The sequence below is a fragment of the Quercus suber genome, unplaced genomic scaffold (genome assembly GCF_002906115.3).
Source record: "Quercus suber isolate HL8 unplaced genomic scaffold, Cork oak 2.0 scaffold_453, whole genome shotgun sequence".
Classification (NCBI taxonomy): Eukaryota; Viridiplantae; Streptophyta; class Magnoliopsida; order Fagales; family Fagaceae; genus Quercus; species Quercus suber.
In genome coordinates, this window is record NW_027069904.1 from 506,478 (window position 1) to 526,870 (window position 20,393).

At 36.2% G+C, this 20,393-nt stretch overlaps 1 protein-coding gene across 1 annotated transcript; it reads right to left on the minus strand.

Annotated features, from left to right (window-relative positions):
• Positions 1 to 434: 434 nt before the first annotated feature.
• On the minus strand, positions 435 to 12,642 carry LOC112038804 (zinc finger CCCH domain-containing protein 1; the record flags this gene model as incomplete). The annotated part of the gene is made up of 2 exons (XM_065762338.1): positions 435 to 1,282; positions 11,893 to 12,642. Coding segments are annotated over 2 exons (888 nt in total), but the record flags the coding sequence as incomplete, so codon positions are not given.
• Positions 12,643 to 20,393: the final 7,751 nt, after the last annotated feature.

A 20,393-nucleotide genomic window follows, 5' to 3' on the forward strand; every position in this document is an offset into this window, starting at 1 on the left:
GTATAGTGAAGCATATTATGAGTAAAAGACCATTCTTGGGCACAGCCTCATTGAATTCTATGTTTATACTTAATCCAGGGATGTATATTCTATAAATTTATCTCTGGTAAATGAAAAATGAAACAACAAATGTCTACAGTGGTAGATACTCAAATAAAGAACAGAAGGCAAAAGCCAAAGGCATTCCCATCATCTCATAAAAAATGTTTTCTAAAACATAGGCCCAATACAATCAGCTCATGTCCCAACAATTCAACTACTCGATCCTCCGAGTTTCAACCAGAAAAATTTTGCACTTGACAAAGCTAAGCTACCTTTCCAGTTGACATGCTTCTTCAAATCAAAGTAAACGGTTGCCTAGCTAATCCAGATAAAGAACTATTTGCTTATCAAGCATTTAAGACGCTATTCAATATAATCCTTAAGCCACAATCCAACAAAAGTGATTTTTTTTATTGCCAATTACACAGCATCCCATTGGTTGACCTCACCCTCCACCTTTACTTAACTCAATTAATTCAACATTAGAATATAGAAGCATTTCAATACAAATGGCATATACAACTGAGGATGGGGCAGCACCATTTGAATTTGGTTCAACTACATGAAACACTTAAAAAAACAGAAGTCAACCAATGTGAAAAGAGGCCAAAACTGGAACCAGCTATTTAATTGTACAATTCATAGAGAGAACTCCTTTCGACAGTAATATAAATGATAGTAAATATGGCACTCACCCAAAAAAGAAAAGTCAAATGCTCACCAAGGTCACAAAGCTCATCAGGATCAGCCAATGAGTGTTCTCTAAACCTATGTCTCAAATTCTGCCAATGTCTGCTGTTCTCTCCTATCCCGTCCAATTGCATCTGCCACCTCCCTACCTTTCAAAATATTTCATATCTTCAACAGGAGCACTTGACATCCTAAATGCAGGCCTGTTGCCACCGGAACCTTTCACCAATGAACTCTAACCCACCAAGCAAAATGTGCTCTTCTGACATCAAACAACCATGGTCTCAGCAACACCCAGTGCCCAAAGTGCGAGCTCACATATCACAGCAGAGGCAGGAACCCATTGCTCATGTATGTCATGTTATGTGCTGATCACACAATCTTCCATCTCCAAAAAACTAGATATAACAGGTTAAGACAGCCTCTTTGCCTCTTCATCATTGTAGAGGAGAAGGAAACCAAACATATTTCCCCTGTGACACATCTGGGTGCACACATCATAAACAGCCCTGCCAAGTACCATGTCTACATAGAGCTCCAAGCCTTCCTCCTCTGTGATCATTTGAACACCCAATTAGCAAAAGCAGAAAACTGAAACTTTATTTGTCTCACCAAAAAATATTTAAAAGGTAATTTTCCGATAATCCCCCAATAAAAGAGAATGAATAATATGTGAAGTCTATTTACTTATTAAAGCTAATAATATGAAATATCATAAAAATTTCTTACATATCAGGTTAAGACGTATAAATCAGGATCATAGAAAACAAAAACAAAAAGAAACTTCAAAGTCATGACCTGTGTCCTTTGGCCAATGTATGAAACAGTCTCCACCTAATTAAACAAATTGTTCCAAATAGGCTTAAACTGAGTAAATCTGTTTGCTTTCTCAGATACCCAATACAAATTAAATTCTGCAAAAACCTACAATAGTACTCCAGACTTAAATTGCTTTCCTTCAGTAAGATATCTAGTTAAAGAGAATTTTACCAGACATTCTAGGAAAAAGAGAGGCTGATAAGGAAATTTCCTCTTTCAATGCTAACAAAAACAAAACAAAACAAAAAAATTTGTTCCAACAAGTTACAAACCAAAGAGCACGATGAAAAACCAAGCGACTATTATTTACCCTCCGCATCAATCCTTTTGCGTATCCCATGAGCTGTATTGAAAATGCCAAGAGTAGGTTTGTTGCAAACAAAGCATTTCTTATTCTTGGCATGATGCTGAAAAAGAGAAGAACCTCTAGCTAGAATACACTTACAAATAAAGGAGAGATGGGGAACAATGAAATCAGACTAACATATTTTGTAGTAAACCTTTGGCAATGCTTAAGCACAGAACAAAAGCAAATAAAAAAAACATGATATATATTCTTAACAGAGTTGTTTTGAGTTTGACAATAATTTGCTGAAAGCTCGTGTCATCAGCTGCATAATCAATCTTGCTAGAAACTTCATAATGGAAGATTTTATGGCATCAATCAAAAGGAAATCCTGGATCTGATGACTACATTGATTTGTTGGACCCAACATACACCTGGATTGAATGCCTAAAATTGCAGACTCAACAGTTGGCTTAAATTTAACAAGTAATTGGCTCAAAATTGAAACCACAAAGAAAAAAAAAGTGCAACTTGTTAGAATAATGTGGCCAAACATGATATTTTATGATATCTCTATTATCAATAATTAATTTTTCAAAATTTCTTGTGAAATTTTGCAATATTTTTATGATGTAAAATATTGGAATTTGTCTACTTGATATTGTAGACTAAGATTATGAATCATTTCATTATAGTCCTTGACTTGACCATATTCATCATGATGTAGCCTATTCTAATAGGTACATTGTTGGACCATGATGGAAAGAAGGTACAAGTTAAAATTGCTCAGACTATGGAAGACAATAAGGGTTAGTCTTTCGATGGTTAGTGCATAATAATCTCGGAAGTCCTTCTATAATGAGATTCATGCACGTTAAGTGTTGGCCTTAATAAATCTTTTGTGTCATTACCAGTAACTTGGCCCCCTATAAGAGGTGTTGTCATTATAGTGATTCTGGATATGATCGATAGATGAATCCATGAAGTATGGAGTTACAAAAATAATGACATGTTAATGAACTTATTCATTAATAAATCTAATTAATGAAGTTGTTTATTAATGAATGTAACATATCTGCTACATGAATTGTTATTACAATAGAAAGGATTTTATGGCTGGTCATGTCCTTTCTGAATATTATAAATATTGTCAAGGCCACATTTGCAAGGGGTGTGAGAAGAGGAAAGGAAGCTCTTATTAATCCTGACCAGCTGGGAAGAGCATTCTAATTGCTTGTGAGGTCCTTGAATAATATAACTTAGTATGTAAATTTCTCACATTTTATTGTTGATTTTTATTACATATGCACATGATATAATTGATAATTGATAGATGCATTACATTTGTTTCTCTTGAATTATTACTTTTTAATTATAATTCCTACACAACTCAGTTCTCTAATAAATAGGACTTCAAACTACTTATATAGAAAACACGTTTTGAAAGACTTCACTGAGAAATAAGTTTATAAACCCTAATCATCAAGTTATTTACACCCATATAACAACCTTATGTGTTTGATCCATGCACAAACCCTAAGCCCATTATAAGAACCCACTTCTAGACGTAGGCAAAATATGTCTCGACAGAAATCCAACCATCAAAACTCTGAGAATAATTATGACACCTGAATTTTATCTCAAACTTAAACCAGCTCTAAGTTTTCTATGTTAGTGTATTAGAAACCCATCTGTCAGCATCTTGCTGAAAAATTCACTCATAGCATTTGATTGTATCATTAATTTGCATGGCAGAGCTCCTCATCTAAAAATTAGTGTCATCAGCTGCATAATCAATCTTGCTAGAAACTTCATAATGGAAGATTTTATGGCATCAATCAAAAGGAAATCCTGGATCTGATGACTACATTGATTTGTTGGACCCAACATACACCTGGATTGAATGCCTAAAATTGCAGACTCAACAGTTGGCTTAAATTTAACAAGTAATTGGCTCAAAATTGAAACCACAAAGAAAAAAAAAGTGCAACTTGTTAGAATAATGTGGCCAAACATGATATTTTATGATATCTCTATTATCAATAATTAATTTTTCAAAATTTCTTGTGAAATTTTACAATATTTTTATGATGTAAAATATTGGAATTTGTCTACTTGATATTGTAGACTAAGATTATGAATCATTTCATTATAGTCCTTGACTTGACCATATCCATCATGATGTAGCCTATTCTAATAGGTACATTGTTGGACCATGATGGAAAGAAGGTGCAAGTTAAAATTGCTCAGACTATGGAAGACAATAAGGGTTAGTCTTTCGATGGTTAGTGCATAATAATCTCGGAAGTCCTTTCATAATGAGATTCATGCACGTTAAGTGTTGGCCTTAATAAATCTTTTGTGTCATTACCAGTAACTTGGCCCCCTATAAGAGGTGTTGTCATTATAGTGATTCTGGATATGATCGATAGATGAATCCATGAAGTATGGAGTTACAAAAATAATGACATGTTAATGAACTTATTCATTAATAAATCTAATTTTTTCTTTTTTGATAGATAACTAAAAATTTTTTAATAAGAAACAAAAAAAGCCAACCCAAGTACATTGGGGATGTACTTTGGGGGCAAAAATCAAGAACCCAAGTTACAATGATCAATTAAAAGAGGAAGAGAAATATAAGAAAAATGCGACAGAGCCACACTCCAACCAAGGAGAGTGTGTAAGAAGAAAGACTTAATCTCTAGCAAGGACCGTTCACATCCCTCAAAACAGCGAGCATTTCTTTCCTTCCAAATACACCAGATCAAGTAGTGTGGCACAAGTCTCCAAAAATCTATATTGCGATGCCGCCCAAATTTACCTTGCCAAGATTCAAACAACTCAATAACCTTAAGTGGCATAACCCAATGCAGCCCAAACAAACAAAACACCAATGACCACAACTCCCAGGCTAAGGGACAGTGAAGCAAAAGATGATCCACCGACTCTCCACTCCTCTTACACATGTAACACCAATCAAGAACAACAATACGCCTTTTGCGAAGGTTATCAGTTGTAAGAATCTTACCTAAAGAAGCTGACCATGAGAAGAAAGCCACCCTTGGGGGAACCTTTGAGTGCCACACCATCCTCCAAGGGAACGAAAGGGAAGGAGGGTAAAAGGAGAGATAAAAACTACTAACCTCAAACCCTCTACTCCTGGCTAGCTTCCAACAAATCTTATCAGGGCCAACCCCCCGCACTTTCGAAGAGTAAACAATGTCCATGAACCGATCAAAAGATTCTTCCTCCCAATCTTGTGGTGAACGACGAAAAAGAAAATTCCAATGCAGCTGCCCACCAGACCAGCCCATAACCTCCGCCACTGAAGAATCCCTTGCTATGCTAAGGCTGTAAAGTTCTGGAAAAGCCTCTTTGAGGGAACAATCCCCACACCACACGTGCTTCCAAAACTTCACTCTAGTACCATCACCCACATCATACCGTAATAGTTTAGAGAAGTTCAGCCAGCCACTTCGAATAAACCTCCAAAGGCTAACACCATACGGACTAGTCACCTTTTTCGTGCACCAACCACCCCAAACATTCCCATATTTCGCCTTTATGACCCTCCTCCACAGCGCATCTGTCTCTAAACCATACCTCCACAACCACTTGCCCAACAAAACAGTGTTAAAGCTTCTCAATTGTCTGATACCAAGCCCCCCACCCTGCATTGGCTTGCAAACCTTAGCCCATTTCACCAAGTGAAATTTAGAATCACCATTACTACCACTCCAAAGAAAATCTCTTTGTAATTTCTCCATACGAGTAGCAACCTTCCCAGGAATAGGAAGAATGGAAAGGAAATAAGTAGGTAAGGAGGATAAGGCACTTTTAATAAGAGTGACCCTACCTCCCTTAGATAAATAAAGCCTTTTCCAACCTGCTAGTCTTCGTTCCATCTTCTCTAGAATAGGATTCCATATTGATACCTCCTTGAATTTGGCGCCCAAAGGAAGTCCCAAATATTTCAAAAGAAGGGAAGAATGCCTACAACCCAACAACCCCACCAGCATATCCAGATTATGCACCTCTCCAACTGGAACCAACTCTGATTTCCCCAAATTAATTTTTAACCCAGAAACCTCCTCAAATCTATTCAAAATCTCCCTCAAAGTAACTAATTGATTAGGATCAGCATCACAAAAAATAAGAGTGTCATCCGCAAATAGGAGATGAGACACCATCATTGATGTACTAGTTGTCGAACCTACAGAGAAGCCCAAAAACTGCCCAACAGCTGCAGCCACATCCAACATACGACTCAAAGCTTCCATAACAACATCAAAAAGCAATGGAGATAGGGGATCCCCTTGCCTAAGCCCCCTAGAGCTTCCAAAAAAATCCGAAGGACTCCCATTAATTAGTATGAAAAATTTAACAGTAGAAATGCAGCACAAAATCCATTTCCTCTACTTATCAGAAAACCCACAGCGCTGCAGCATATACATAAGAAAACCCCAATTCACATGATCATACACCTTCTCTAAATCCAACTTACACAACACTCCTGGAATCCCAGTCTTTAATCTACTATCAATACATTCAGAAGCAATTAACACTGAATCCAAGATTTGTCTACCTTTCACAAAAGCATTCTGTGAATCTGAAATAAGCCCATGTGCTACCCTTCGAAACCGATTAGCCAACACCTTTGAAATAATCTTGTACATCCCACCAACTAAGCTAATTGGACGGAAATCCTTAATCTCCACAGCATCTACCTTTTTAGGAATCAGGGCAAGAAAAGAAGCATTAAGGCTCTTCTCAAACACAACTTGAGTATGAAAGTTTTGAAACACTTCCATAACTTCTTTCTTCAAAATACTCCAACAAGATTGGAAGAAAGCCATGGAATAACCATCCGGGCCAGGAGCCTTATCGCCATTAAAACTATTAATCACCCCAAACACCTCTTCCTCATCAAAAGGCCTCTCTAGCCAAATAGCATCTTCCTCCGAAATTCTAGAGAATTCCACATCATCTAGGACAGGTCTATGAGCCACATTTTCTGAATAGAGCTGCCTATAGAACCGAGAAATACACTGAGCTATATCCTCCGGATCCGAAGACAAAACTCCGTCCACCATAAGACTATCAATGGAGTTAACTCTTCTGTGAGAATTGGCTACACGATGGAAGAATTTAGTATTCCTATCTCCTTCTCTAATACAAAGGAATCCGGGCCAGGAGCCTTATCGCCATTAAAACTATTAATCACCCCAAACACCTCTTCCTCATCAAAAGGCCTCTCTAGCCAAATAGCATCTTCCTCCGAAATTCTAGAGAATTCCACATCATCTAGGACAGGTCTATGAGCCACATTTTCTGAATAGAGCTGCCTATAGAACCGAGAAATACACTGAGCTATATCCTCCGGATCCGAAGACAAAACTCCGTCCACCATAAGACTATCAATGGAGTTAACTCTTCTGTGAGAATTGGCTACACGATGGAAGAATTTAGTATTCCTATCTCCTTCTCTAATACAAAGGATTCTAGATTTCTGCCTCCAACAAATTTCTTCCAATAGAGATGCTTTTTCCAACTCCCCTCGGATTCTATCCAACTCCAACCTTTCCTCCACCGTTAGACCACGACTTTCTTCAATATTCTCTAAATCACCAAGTTCCTTCCACAATTGTTTTCCCCATTCTTCAACATGTCCAAAAACCTCCACATTCCATTTTTTCAAATCATTTTTCAATAGCTTTAATTTGTTTGCCAAAACAAAACTCGGAGCGCCTTGAAAATGATAAGAATCCCACCAACATCGCACCCTATCCACAAAACCCTCATCCTTAAGCCACATGTTTTCAAATCTAAAAGGCCTCCTGCCCCTTTGATGAAAGGAACCACCCTTTAGGACAATCGAAAAGTGATCTGATAGAAGCCTAGACAGTCTACGTTGGCAAACAGTAGGAAACTTATCCTCCCAATCTGCAGAAAACAAAAATCTGTCCAGCCTTGCCTTCGACTCAACTTCTCGAGAATTAGACCAAGTAAAAGTTCCACCTTCCAAAGGGAGATCAATCAGACCTTTTTCTAAAATAAAATCAGAAAACTCCCGCATAGCAGCAGTATAAACAGTAGAACCAGCACGTTCAAAAGGAAATCTTACCACATTAAAGTCACCGCCCACACACCATGGAACATTCCACCAGCTGCTCAGACCAAATAATTCCTCCCATAAAAGCCTCCTCTCCCTCACTAAATTAGGACCATAAACTCCGGTAAATGCCCATTCGAAATGATCGACTACACTTTTAAATTTACACGACATTGTAAATCGACCCACTACCTCCTCCACTTTGTCCACCACCCGAGTATCCCATATTAGCAACACACCTCCAGAAGCTCCACAAGAGCCTAAATATGACCAATCAACATGTGGTCCACCCCACAAGCTGCCAATCACTGCTCTAGTTATTAACTCCATTTTAGTTTCTTGGAGACAAACTATATCTGGCCTCCAATTTCTAATCAGATTTCTAACCCGAAGCCTTTTATCCCGTTCATTCAGACCTTTAACATTCCAAGAAATAATTTTCAGATTCATTGACGCACCACAATAGCCCTCTCACTACTGGCGCTCCTTAACTTAGCTGACCCATACTCCACATTGAAAGAGCTCATCAAATTCTTCAATTCCCGTTGGCCCTTCTGCCCCGATTTAATTAATTTCTTTGGACTACCTACCATAATCTGTTGCTTTTTATTATTTCTTTTTCTTGCCTCTAAAGCTAAGAACAGTCCCGTTATTTGTTCCTCAAAACCTTCTAATGAAGTCCCCACAGATTTTTGGAAAGCCTTAATCCGTTTGGTTACCCATCGTGATAATAGTTTGCTGTCACTATTTTCCTTACACCCAAACTCTTCCCCGGAATCACCCTCAATATCCAAAGGAGCTTCTGTGGCCAATGGTTCTACAACTAAAGGCTTACCCCCTTTATCCCAAGTCATCGATCTCTCATCCTCGGACCCAGTAGCAACAGACAAGGAATCAACCACCCCATCGCACTCATCTACCCAGTTAACAATTTGCTCATTGGTGACACAAGAAAAATTACCTGTAGTAGCTTCACCCTCCATGACTGAGCAATCCGACTCACTCCCTGGAGGCCGATAGAGCGAAAGTGGAATCACAATCTGCCTACCATCCCTCAGTTGTAACATCCAATCTTTAGAATTATCCCATGATTTATCCAAATCTCCAACCAGTTCTCGAATAGTGGGGCAGCAATTCTGGAACCCCTCAAAGTTTGAGCTCTCTGGACACTCAACAAGGGACATATCCATGCCTACCTTTTTCTCACCCCCATCATCCTTCGCAACCGGAGATGCTATAGAAGCCACTGCTGACGGAACTAGCACGGTGGGTGATTGGGACACATCCGCTACATGCATCGGCTCGGGAAAAGTGTGGGTATTCTTCACACTCATCTGCTCCTCGGGAAGAAGAGACAATTCCGAGATGATTGACTCTGTGTCCATCGTAGGCTTCACATGCACCTCGGGTGGCAGAGAGGAATCTTCAGAACACGTTAGAAGCATCGCAGAAGGCACTACAACCTTTTCTTTGCCTGGGCTTAAGGGGCACACAGCCAGATCACATTGGCTTGGGCCGAGTCCAGGGTGACTTTTCTTAGAGCAATCACCAGCCTCAAAGACACTTGGGCTTGATATTTTTGGGCCAACATACGAATTATTACCTATTAAAGGCTTATGGGCTTTTAACGAGGATGGGCCCAACCCCATACTGTTTGAGATGGGTGCCGTAATCCCCCTGGAGACCCACATAGACTTTTGTTCACCCTTTTTAACGTGCTCCCAAAAAACCCGCCTCCTACAATTCTCTTTCACTTCTACAATCAAACCTTTCCTTAACCAACTATAATTCCTACGATCACGCTCCGTACCAGACGCAATTTGTTTTGAGTTTAATATCGTATTAAACCACAAAGGAAATCTGAGTTTATTTCCTTGCGGGATTTTCGCCTCAAGTTGCTTCTCCCCATTAATACGCCGATCCCTCCCCTCCATACCACCCACGGCCGTCGGAGCAAAATTTCCAGTTTGAGAATCAGAAACCACCACCTGCATGTGAGGATTTTCTCTCGGGGATTTAGTCAAACTCTCCGCTATTCGAGTTGTAGCCTTATCTCTGAGAATAGGCTACTGTGCTTGCTTCATATCCCTTCTCTGCACAGGTCCTTTTAGCGTTTCTGCAAAGGTCCGAGAAGAGTGAACCTCAGAGGAAAGCTTAAGCCTATGAGGAATGAACTTCGGATCACCCATCGCATATTGAGAAGGATTTAATAATCTACGTAATTCAATCCCAAACACCCTCCACCCTTGTTGCGCCCGTCCTGCCGGGATAATAATAGTTCTCCTAAGCCCACCGACTTTGATTTCTGTCACTGATAAGTACTGACCAAACTGATTGGAACCCCGTTGCACTGTGTATGCAGTGTCTCCTTCTCTAAACGTGAAGAAGAGCTTAGGTTTAACCCCAATCACAGAGTGTTCTACAGTGTGCATGAGCCATTGTGCAGCGTGTTTGCCCATAAAAACAGATTTCATAAAGTATTTTCCCCACTCAAAAATCTTAAGAGAGAAAAAGTTTCCCCCTTCCTCAACCACCAACTGAAAGAATTTAGATTCAATAAAAAAACTGCGAAATCCACCCATGTCGATCTGAAGATACAAAAAAGCAAGGAAAAAGACAAATTTTCTGACTAGTTTGAGGTAGCCGGGCCTCCCTCTCACATTTTAGCTTTTTCTTATTTCATGGATCGACTAGTTTGAGGCTTTTTCTGACTAGTTTGTGGTTCCATGGATCGACTACACTTTTCTCCATCGGCCGCCGCCTTACTTTGATGGAAATTAGAACAAAAACTGGCTATTTGGAATTTTGAGTGATGTTAGGATGTTGGTTGCTCAGTTCTAGACTTTACAGGGGACATATGAAACTCAGAAGATAGTATAGAAATCAAATAAATCACAAAAAAAATTTAATAAATCTAATTAATGAAGTTGTTTATTAATGAATGTAACATATCTGTTACATGAATTGTTATTACAATAGAAAGGATTTTATGGCTGGTCGTGTCCTTTTTGAATATTATAAATATTGTCAAGGCCACATTTGCAAGGGGTGTGAGAAGAGGAAAGAAAGCTCTTATTAATCCTGACTAGCTGGGAAGAGCATTCTAATTGCTTGTGAGGTCCTTGAATAATATAACTTAGTATGTAAATTTCTCACATTTTATTATTGATTTTTATTACATATGCACGTGATATAATTGATAATTGATAGATGTATTACATTTGTTTCTCTTGAATTATTACTTTTTAAGTATAATTCCTACACAACTCAGTTCTCTAATAAATAGGACTTCAAACTACTTATATAGAAAACACGTTTTGAAAGACTTCACTGAGAAATAAGTTTATAAACCCTAATCATCAAGTTATTTACACCCATATAACAACCTTATGTGTTTGATCCATGCACAAACCCTAAGCCCATTATAAGAACCCACTTCTAGACGTAGGCAAAATATGTCTCGACAGAAATCCAACCATCAAAACTCTGAGAATAATTATGACACCTGAATTTTATCTCAAACTTAAACCAGCTCTAAGTTTTCTATGTTAGTGTATTAGAAACCCATCTGTCAGCATCTTGCTGAAAAATTCACTCATAGCATTTGATTGTATCATTAATTTGCATGCAGAGCTCCTCATCTAAAAATTGAACTAGTTTACATATGTACATAAGTGTGTAAGTATGTGCTACTAGTATTGGGGAGGGGACAGCACTGGTAATAAACCTTTATAACAAGCCTACACTTTGTCATGTTTCATACACTACAAGCCTGAAATTTAATCCATTGCCAGCTTCACTCTCAAAATTTAAACAGGTTAATTTTTTTTAAATGTCTGCTCTGATTTTCCTCATCAAACAAATGTAAAAAAATCCATCATAAATCCACAAACAGTAGACTGATTATGTTCCATAATTTAAGTTGGTACAGAAGGGATACCTTTAATGCGCAATGCTCACAGAAATAGTGCTTGCACTTGGTTACAACAGCATCAACAAATGGCTGCCTGCAAATGAAACATGCAAAGGGCAATGAATCATCATCATCATCTTCCTCACCAGGGTCTACACCGCCATCATCCTCATCATCTAATCCCAAAGCTAGATTTCTCTTCCTTACTTTCTCTGCTTCATCCCACTCTTTCTCCATTTGCCATCCAGACTTGTAATCCCCTCGATCATGCATAAACTTACAAGAATCTCCATACCCACAGTAACCAGTCTCTTTGGAATCCTTACATATGTCCGGTTGATAATCAAATCTCGCCGAAACTCTTATGTGAGCAGAAGCCCTCAGAGGCCCATGTGCCCCGCCAGCTTTCTCACTGGCAACCCTTTGCTCTCTTCGGAAACCAGCCTTGTAATCGGTATATCCATTAATGCCTCTATACAACTTTTCATCCCCAGAGCTTTTTCCTTTCCCCTTCAAAGCCTCCTCTGCTTGCTTAAGAGATCTCTCACCCAATGCACGAGCATCTCTTGAGAAATCGGTCTCAGTTTCTAGAGTTACTGTCGCTCTGCTATCATGTTCAACTTGAATTTCCTTTGAAGACTCAAACTGAAAAATTGGCTTCTTCTTAGATTCTTCCTTTGCTGCAGTAGATGACGTGTTCTTAGAGGATCCAGTCGAAAAATATAGGTTATTGTCAGGCTTTATGGTTTTCTTTTGACTGTGTAAGAATGTTGGTTTTTAGCCGAATCTGCCATTAAGGACTCCTGAAAATCATTGACATTCAGTCCCATACTAATGCTTCAGAAAATATAACAGAATATTTAGCCAAATTAATAGGAACTACTGCAAATTTGGAATCTACACAATAGACCATAATCAACCAAAGAATGCAGGTCCAGAATTATCAAAAATATACATATTGATACATATAGATACTGCAATGATATATACACACACAGAGAGAGATGCTTCAGCGACACTAAAGAGTGTAACAACAGAGAAATCAACTATATTTGATTCCTGGCTTTTACACAGCCATGCCTTTCAAGACAAAAGTAAAGTAATTCGTCTCAGTATCGGCGAGGCATGAGAGGTAGACACAATAGGGTGAACTGAAAAGAAAATTATAAAAAAAAAAAAAAAAAATCCCTAAAAATATAATCAAATCAAATAAAGAAAGATATGATGAGAAAATTCCTATGAAATATTTGAGCCTTTGGGATTTGCTGAAACTCTTAAATTACCACTGAAAATTACAAGAAAATAAGAATCAGTAAGAAACGTGCAATGACGGAGAAGTACATAGTGGCAGAGCCGACGGTGGACAATAGAGATGAGAGAGAGAGAGAGAGAGAGAGAGTGACTTTTTAAGGATTCCGTGAGAGTCTATGAGAGGAAAATTTTTCCCAGTGAGACTGAGAATCTGAGATGAGAACAAATACGGTGCCGTTCAAGACTTCATGCATAAAGTTTTTGTATTCAAGGAGAGAGAGGAACGTCGCCGTTTAATATTGAAACTAAGACATGTCCTGGATCTAAAACTTAAGTTCGTTTGGTACTTGTTTAAATATATATTTTTAGCTTTTAAATAATATTATATATTTTTTTACTCAAATGTATTTTTTAAAAATACAAACAACTTTATTAGAACAATATTACTACATGCAGTTTGATTTTTTTCTTTTTATTTTCTTTTGATTTTTGAGAACACAGTATTATTATCAATACTACTATTTAAGGGGTTTCTCCTATTTAGACCTGATTTTTTTTTTTTTTCAAAATATCCTTACACCCCTAAGTTTAATTAGAGACAAAACTAAAAAATAGTTTAGTAAAAATATATGTTTAACTTGCACTAAAATATTGCCTACAAAATAGGAACATTCTTCCACTAATCCACTTGTTCAAAACAACTATAAATTTATTTTTTTTAAAAATAGAAAAATAAGTTAAAACAACCCACATTTCTTTTCTTTTCTTTTTTTTCCTATAAAATACCTACATTTCTAATACTTTATTATTATTATTTTTTTAAAACACCCCACATTTAGCCAAAAACAAAAATAAGTATCAATATAAAAAATAAAAAAATATATATAAAAAAAAAACTAAATAGTTATTAAAAAAAAAACTAAACTAAATAGATATATACACAATTTTTTTTTTTTTTTTGTTTAGATAGGGGGGGGGGGAACACAGACGTACACCCACGATTTAGTCATACACACAACTCCAAACTTCTACCCAACAAATTTAAATCTCCCCATTATCAAGTTACTGGCCTGCGTGCTCAGGGCCCTTTTATTTTTTGGATAAATTTTAATAATTTGCATCCATTATAATTTGGGATTGCTACATTTTTCAATAACAAAAAAACCTAGGAGTGTGATGAAAAAATTATTTCACCTATAAATGCATAATACTCATCACACCCTTAATTATAATGGATGCAAATTATTAAAATTTGTCCATAAAATAGAAGAGTCTCTGAGCAAGCGCGTAAAAATACATGTCTAACTTATACTAAAACGCCTACAAAAATAGATACATTTTCCCACTAATCCACTTCTTCAAAGCAACTATACATTTATTTATTTTTTTAATAGAAAAATAAGTTAAAAACAACCCATGTTTCTGATTTTTTTTTTTTCCTATAAAAAACCTACATTTCTAATACTTTATTATTATTTAAAAAAAAAAAACCCCACATTTGTCCAAAAACAAAACTAAATACCAATATAATTATTAATTATGTCACATTAGCTATATTAAAGAAAGGCAAATTGTATACATTTATAGACTTGAGATTAGATTGTGTAGGTTTGTATATAAATTTCAAAGATAATTTTTCGAAAGCCAAGGAGTCTGATTTTAATTTTTCCCCTTCCATGACAAAACAATTATTTTCTTAAATTAATTACAAATTTTAATTTAGAACAAAATTGTTAAGCTTTTCATAACAGAATCCCTTGTATTTCAAGTCAAAATTCTTTAGAATTCCTAGAGTACTTTATCGTATAGATTTCTTTTAATCTTAACATTTTATTTTAAAATAAATTATTGATATTATACCATGTCATATTCCACTAACAAAAACACAAAATTAATGATGTCACATCTTAAAGAAAAAAAAAATTGACATGTCAAATTTTTAAAGTTTTAATTTATTTGAACTTTAAAAGAGAACCATATAATAACTCTCTTCCTTTGTTACGTTGCCGAAAAAAAAAAAAGAACTGATGACCATAGTTGTCAAATCATGAATCGTATCATGAATCGATTTTTGATTTTTCTGTATCGTGTATCGTATTGAATCATGTATCGTAAGATACACAAACACCTAATAAAATTATAAAATAATTATAAATATACATATATAAAAGGTATATTCATTATAAATTCAAAATATATTCAACTAATGACCAATTTAATTATTACTTCTGTAATAAAATTTAACAAAGCTAACTAAATAAATCAAATTAACTTATGTTTATAACATGCGCATTTAAATTGATTAAACTCATAAGTAATACATGATATATGATCCAAAATAATAATTGTAGGGGGAAAGGCCCAATCTAACGTAGTGGGCCTAAAGCCCCATTTGAGGATTACTGTGTGTCCGAAGAGAAGGAGATGGTAAGGGCAAGACCCATCTGGAAGAACGATACCTGGAAAAGAAAGATGGGTACAATCTGAAGAGGTCGTCATCCGTTCGAAGAGATTCTATTCCTCAGACGCGAATAGTATTGACCAATCGAACGTGTAAAAGGTCCGAATGATCATCCGAGCACTCCTACTAATCAAGATAAGCTCTGAGTATATCTGGAGACGATAAGAATGAGGAAATATCTAAAGGGAAAGCTGCTACCACCGTATTAAATGCACTGCAACAACTTTTCTGGCCGCATTTATGTGGAGAAGACCCCTAAACATGGTAACCTCGTCTACCACCACTCACAAAAAGCTGGAGAAGATACATGACATGAAGAACAAGTGGACAATGGAGATGAGATGGGAGGATGTTATATAAAGAAGAAGGATTCCTAGAAGAAGGGGGGATTTTGGAATCTTAAGAACTGTAACCTATATTCAATTTATCAAAAGTCTCTTCGGACTTGAACTCAATTAGTCTTTAGGTATACTTTTATGTTGGTTTATACTTGCATGCCATAATCAATCGCTGTTAGCTCCATAGTTAATCTAGCTCTATCACCCACGCTCTACAAATTCATTGCTCTTGGACTTGGGCCACAAATCCAAACCCTACAATAATATCTTTCATTATCTTGGCTAATCAACTCCATCTAAGTCAATGTTATCATCATGTTCAACATTTTGCAAAATTATTTTTTCATAGACATTTTCTTTATTATTATCAACATTTACTTTTTTTTTGGTTTTTTTATTCTAATAATTTTTTCTTTATATTTTTTTCTTGGCATTCTAGCTTTTCAAACTCAAAATAATAATAACAAAATAAAAAATAATTATATTTTCATTTAATACATTATTAATAGCATAGAAAATAAATTTGCACATATGAAAGTGAGTTTTATGAAATTTTGTAGGAGAAAGAGAAGGGAGGAAAAAAAACTCATGGACTTGCTATTTAATTAGACTCAATTAAGTTTCCCAATAATTTTGTATTAACAAAGTCTAACAACTTGTTTAAATCAAATAAAACCACAAATTTTAACAAAAAAACCCATATTAAACCCACATGTCTATGTATCATACGATACGTACGATTCACCGATACGATATGATTCATACGATACGCATCTATGTATTGGATGATTCATGAGCACTTACGATACGCCCTTATGATACGAAACTTTTTATACACGATACGATACATATCGTACTATACGTATCGCGTATCGTACGATACTGACAACTATGCTGATGACCAAAGCTCTTTTAGCATGTTAAAAACTTACCATTTCACGCCTTTATTATATACATATGGAACTTAATCTTGTTTGTTCAATTTAGCACGAATCATTTCTTATGTCCTGTACAAGAGAATTCTTTATTCTTTATTATTTTTTTGGGTTATAATTAACATCCATTAAATTTGACCAAAATTCATTTTAAGCAATTAATTTCATTTTTGTTTAATCGATTTCTATAAGTTTTTTATTCAATGAATCCCTCTCTATCAACTTTTATTAAATGTAGATTCTCAAAATAAATAAATAAATAAATAAAAACTTTTATTAAATGTTGCCGTTAAGTGGCAAAATTTTTCTCTCTTTCTTCAAATTTTTTAAATTAAAAAATTCTATTAATTATTAAATTATATTTCCCAGAATTTTAAAAAAAAAAACATTAAATCAATATAGAACACTAAGTATATGTTTGGATTCAAGGTTGCGTTTCTACGTTTGCTGAAACTGCGTTTTCTCATCTTTTTTTTTTTTTTTTTTTTTGTCAGTACTTATTAGGAATGGCAACGGGTCGGATTCGGGTCAGGTTACTTTATGAACGTTTGCTGAAACTGCGTTTTCTCATCTTTTTTTTTTTTTTTTTTTTTGTCAGTACTTATTAGGAATGGCAACGGGTCGGATTCGGGTCAGGTTACTTTATGCTCGAACCCGACCCGCGGGTCTATACCTGTTACCTGAACCCGGCCCGTTTAATAAACGGGTTTTTTTTGTTGCACCCAAACTCGACCCGTTGGGCCCCGCGGGGCTTGTCGAGGCCTAGCCAAAAATCATACCCCCAGAAAATCAGAACAATCCAAAAATCACAAATCACAGAACAATACATGTAATTTTCTTAGCAATCACAGCATTTTCTTCGAAATTTTCTTGCCATCCAAACGGATGCCTCTAATAAACCAATCTGTACAAAAAAAAAAAAAAAAAAATCCAACAAATCCCAGAAATTTTGCAAACCCAAAAAGAAATAAACTTAGCAAATCTGAAAATCTCAGCAATGAAACACCAAAGAAAACCCAACAAATTTGGCTAAAAAAAAAATCCAAACCCAGATTGCTCACAAAAACACGAAAAGAAAAAAATCCAAACCCAGATTTTGCTTTGCTCACAAAAGCATGAAAAGAACCTTTGAATCAGGTCCTCCAATTCCCCCAATCACATAAAACTTCTCATCCATAAACACACTAGAACACATCTTCCTCGGCTTCTTCATCGGTGGCAGAGTCTCCCAAGACTTCATCTCCGAATTGTACAACTCCCCCGAATCCAATATGATTGATCACTTGAGGTGCTTAAGGCAAGTGGTGACAGTGTCGACGGTGAGTTGAGAGTGAGTGAGAGTGGGAGAGGAGGTGGCGGCTGGTGTGTGTTGTGTGAAATGAGAGGATTAGTTTTAGGGTTTATAAATGTGTGTGTATATATATATATATATAGGAGGGTTTTTTTTTTTTTGTAATTTTATTAAATTGTAACCGGGTTGGGTCGGGTCCGGGTTCGGGCCGAGTTTTACAAAAAACCCAGACTCGCTTTGGGTTTCTTTTTTCAAAACCCAAGCCCAACCGTATTATTTATCGGGCCGGGTAAAATCCAACCCATTAGGGTCGGACCGAGCCAGGTACCTGCAGGTTGGGCCACAATTGCCATCCCTAGTGCTTATGAACAGTAAATGGCACTGTTCAGTAACGTGATTACACTATGCGGGAGACAAAGTTAATGTTCATGCACTATTCACGCACTTAAAAATATTAAAAATAGATCCCACGGCACTATTCATACATTTAAAAATTATTTTGCTACAATTTTTTCGGTTTTCAGTTTTCAGCAAAATAAGTTGTATCCAAACGTATCCTAAGAATGCATAACTAGTGGCCAAGGCTTGAATCCATTTCCCAAACCTAGACAACACAATCGAAGTGTTTGTAGACGGGTAGGCATGACGGTCCTCTAAGCATATAGGTAGATTCACTTCGATGTTGATGTTGATGTTTTTTCTTGAACTTCATGTAAAGATATTCTTTTTTTTTTTCTTGAATTTCTTTCAACTTGCATCAACATATTGGTGTTGGGCTGTATGTTTATGAAGAATCCTTTTGGGCCATTTATTTATTTATTTATTTAAATTTTTGTCAAAGAATCCTTTTAGTCTTTCAATATTCATTTAAAAGATAATACCTAACAACCTAGGCATTTCATGTAAGTATCATGCTACATCTACACTCATATGTAGCTAGAAATGGGCAAGAGTGGGCTTGCACTAAGTGTGTGTTGAATTAGCTGAGTAGGTGTGTGCTGAGAGCTTGAAACCCACATTGGGCATATACTAGATTTGATATGGGCTTTATAAACAACTACAAGGAGTCTCTATTGTGCCTAGACTAGTTCTTTGGAAATATAACGCTAATGTGGCTAGAGCTTTTTTTTTTTTTTTGGCCATTATAAATGGTATTAGAGCCAACTCTGTGTGAGCTTGGAGACATTTACCCCCACAAAGTGGGCCTTGATGAGGGCATTAGAGGTTTAAGTGGGGGATGAGGTGATCCCTAAATTTATATGAATTACAAAGGTGTGTGTTGAGTTCCACATAGGTGTATACTAGGTTGATTTGGGCTTTATAAGCAACTATTATGAGTTTCAATTGTGACTAGACTAGCCCTTTTGGGGTATAACAAATATGTGTCTAGTCTTAATTAAGACATGAAACAACAATATCAGAGAATTAATTTGGCTTTATGCCAAGTCGGTTTACTATGGAAGCTATTTTCTTAGTTAGATGTCTAATGGAAAAATATCAAGTAGTCTCTAAAAATCTTCATTTGGTTTTTGTTGACTTAGAGAAATCACATTATAGGTTACCTAAACAGGTTATGTGGTGAATGTTAGGAATGTTGGCTATGGATGAGCAAAATGAAGTCCCTTGATTTATGCTTTTGCATATGATATAGTTTTAGCAGACTAGAAATTTAGAGAGATGTTTTAGAATATAAAGCCTTTTGGCTAAGTAGTTTAAAGTAAAGTACATAGAATGTTAGTTTGGTAAAAATAAAGGTTAGGAGTTGTAAGACTTGAGGGTCAAGAGATACCAAAGAATTAGTGTTTTAGATCAAACAATTTATAAAGGTGGAGAGCTTGAAGATGATGTTGATCATAGTATAAGAGCAAGGTGATTGAAGTGGAGAAGCGTATCAGGAGTATTGTGTGATTGTTCAATACTTATTAGGTTAAAGGAAAAAGTTTCTAAAACTATTATAAGTGAGGATCGCAATTTAATCTCTCCCCCACAGGTACCTACCCTTAATAGTGCCGGTTAATGTCCCCCCTCCCCCCCCCCCTATACCTTTGGTTCGTGATTCAATTATAATCATTAGGTCAAGGTTTGTTACTTATACCTTTGGTTCGCGTTTCGATTATAAACGTTGGGTCAAGGTTCTATCAAAAATCTAAATTTTAGCTTTCTTGAGCAAGTATTCCAATATTTTTGTTGGGTCTCAAAGCGTACCGATTGAGGTTCGCATCATTTGGTATCAGAGCACAGGTTCTAAAATC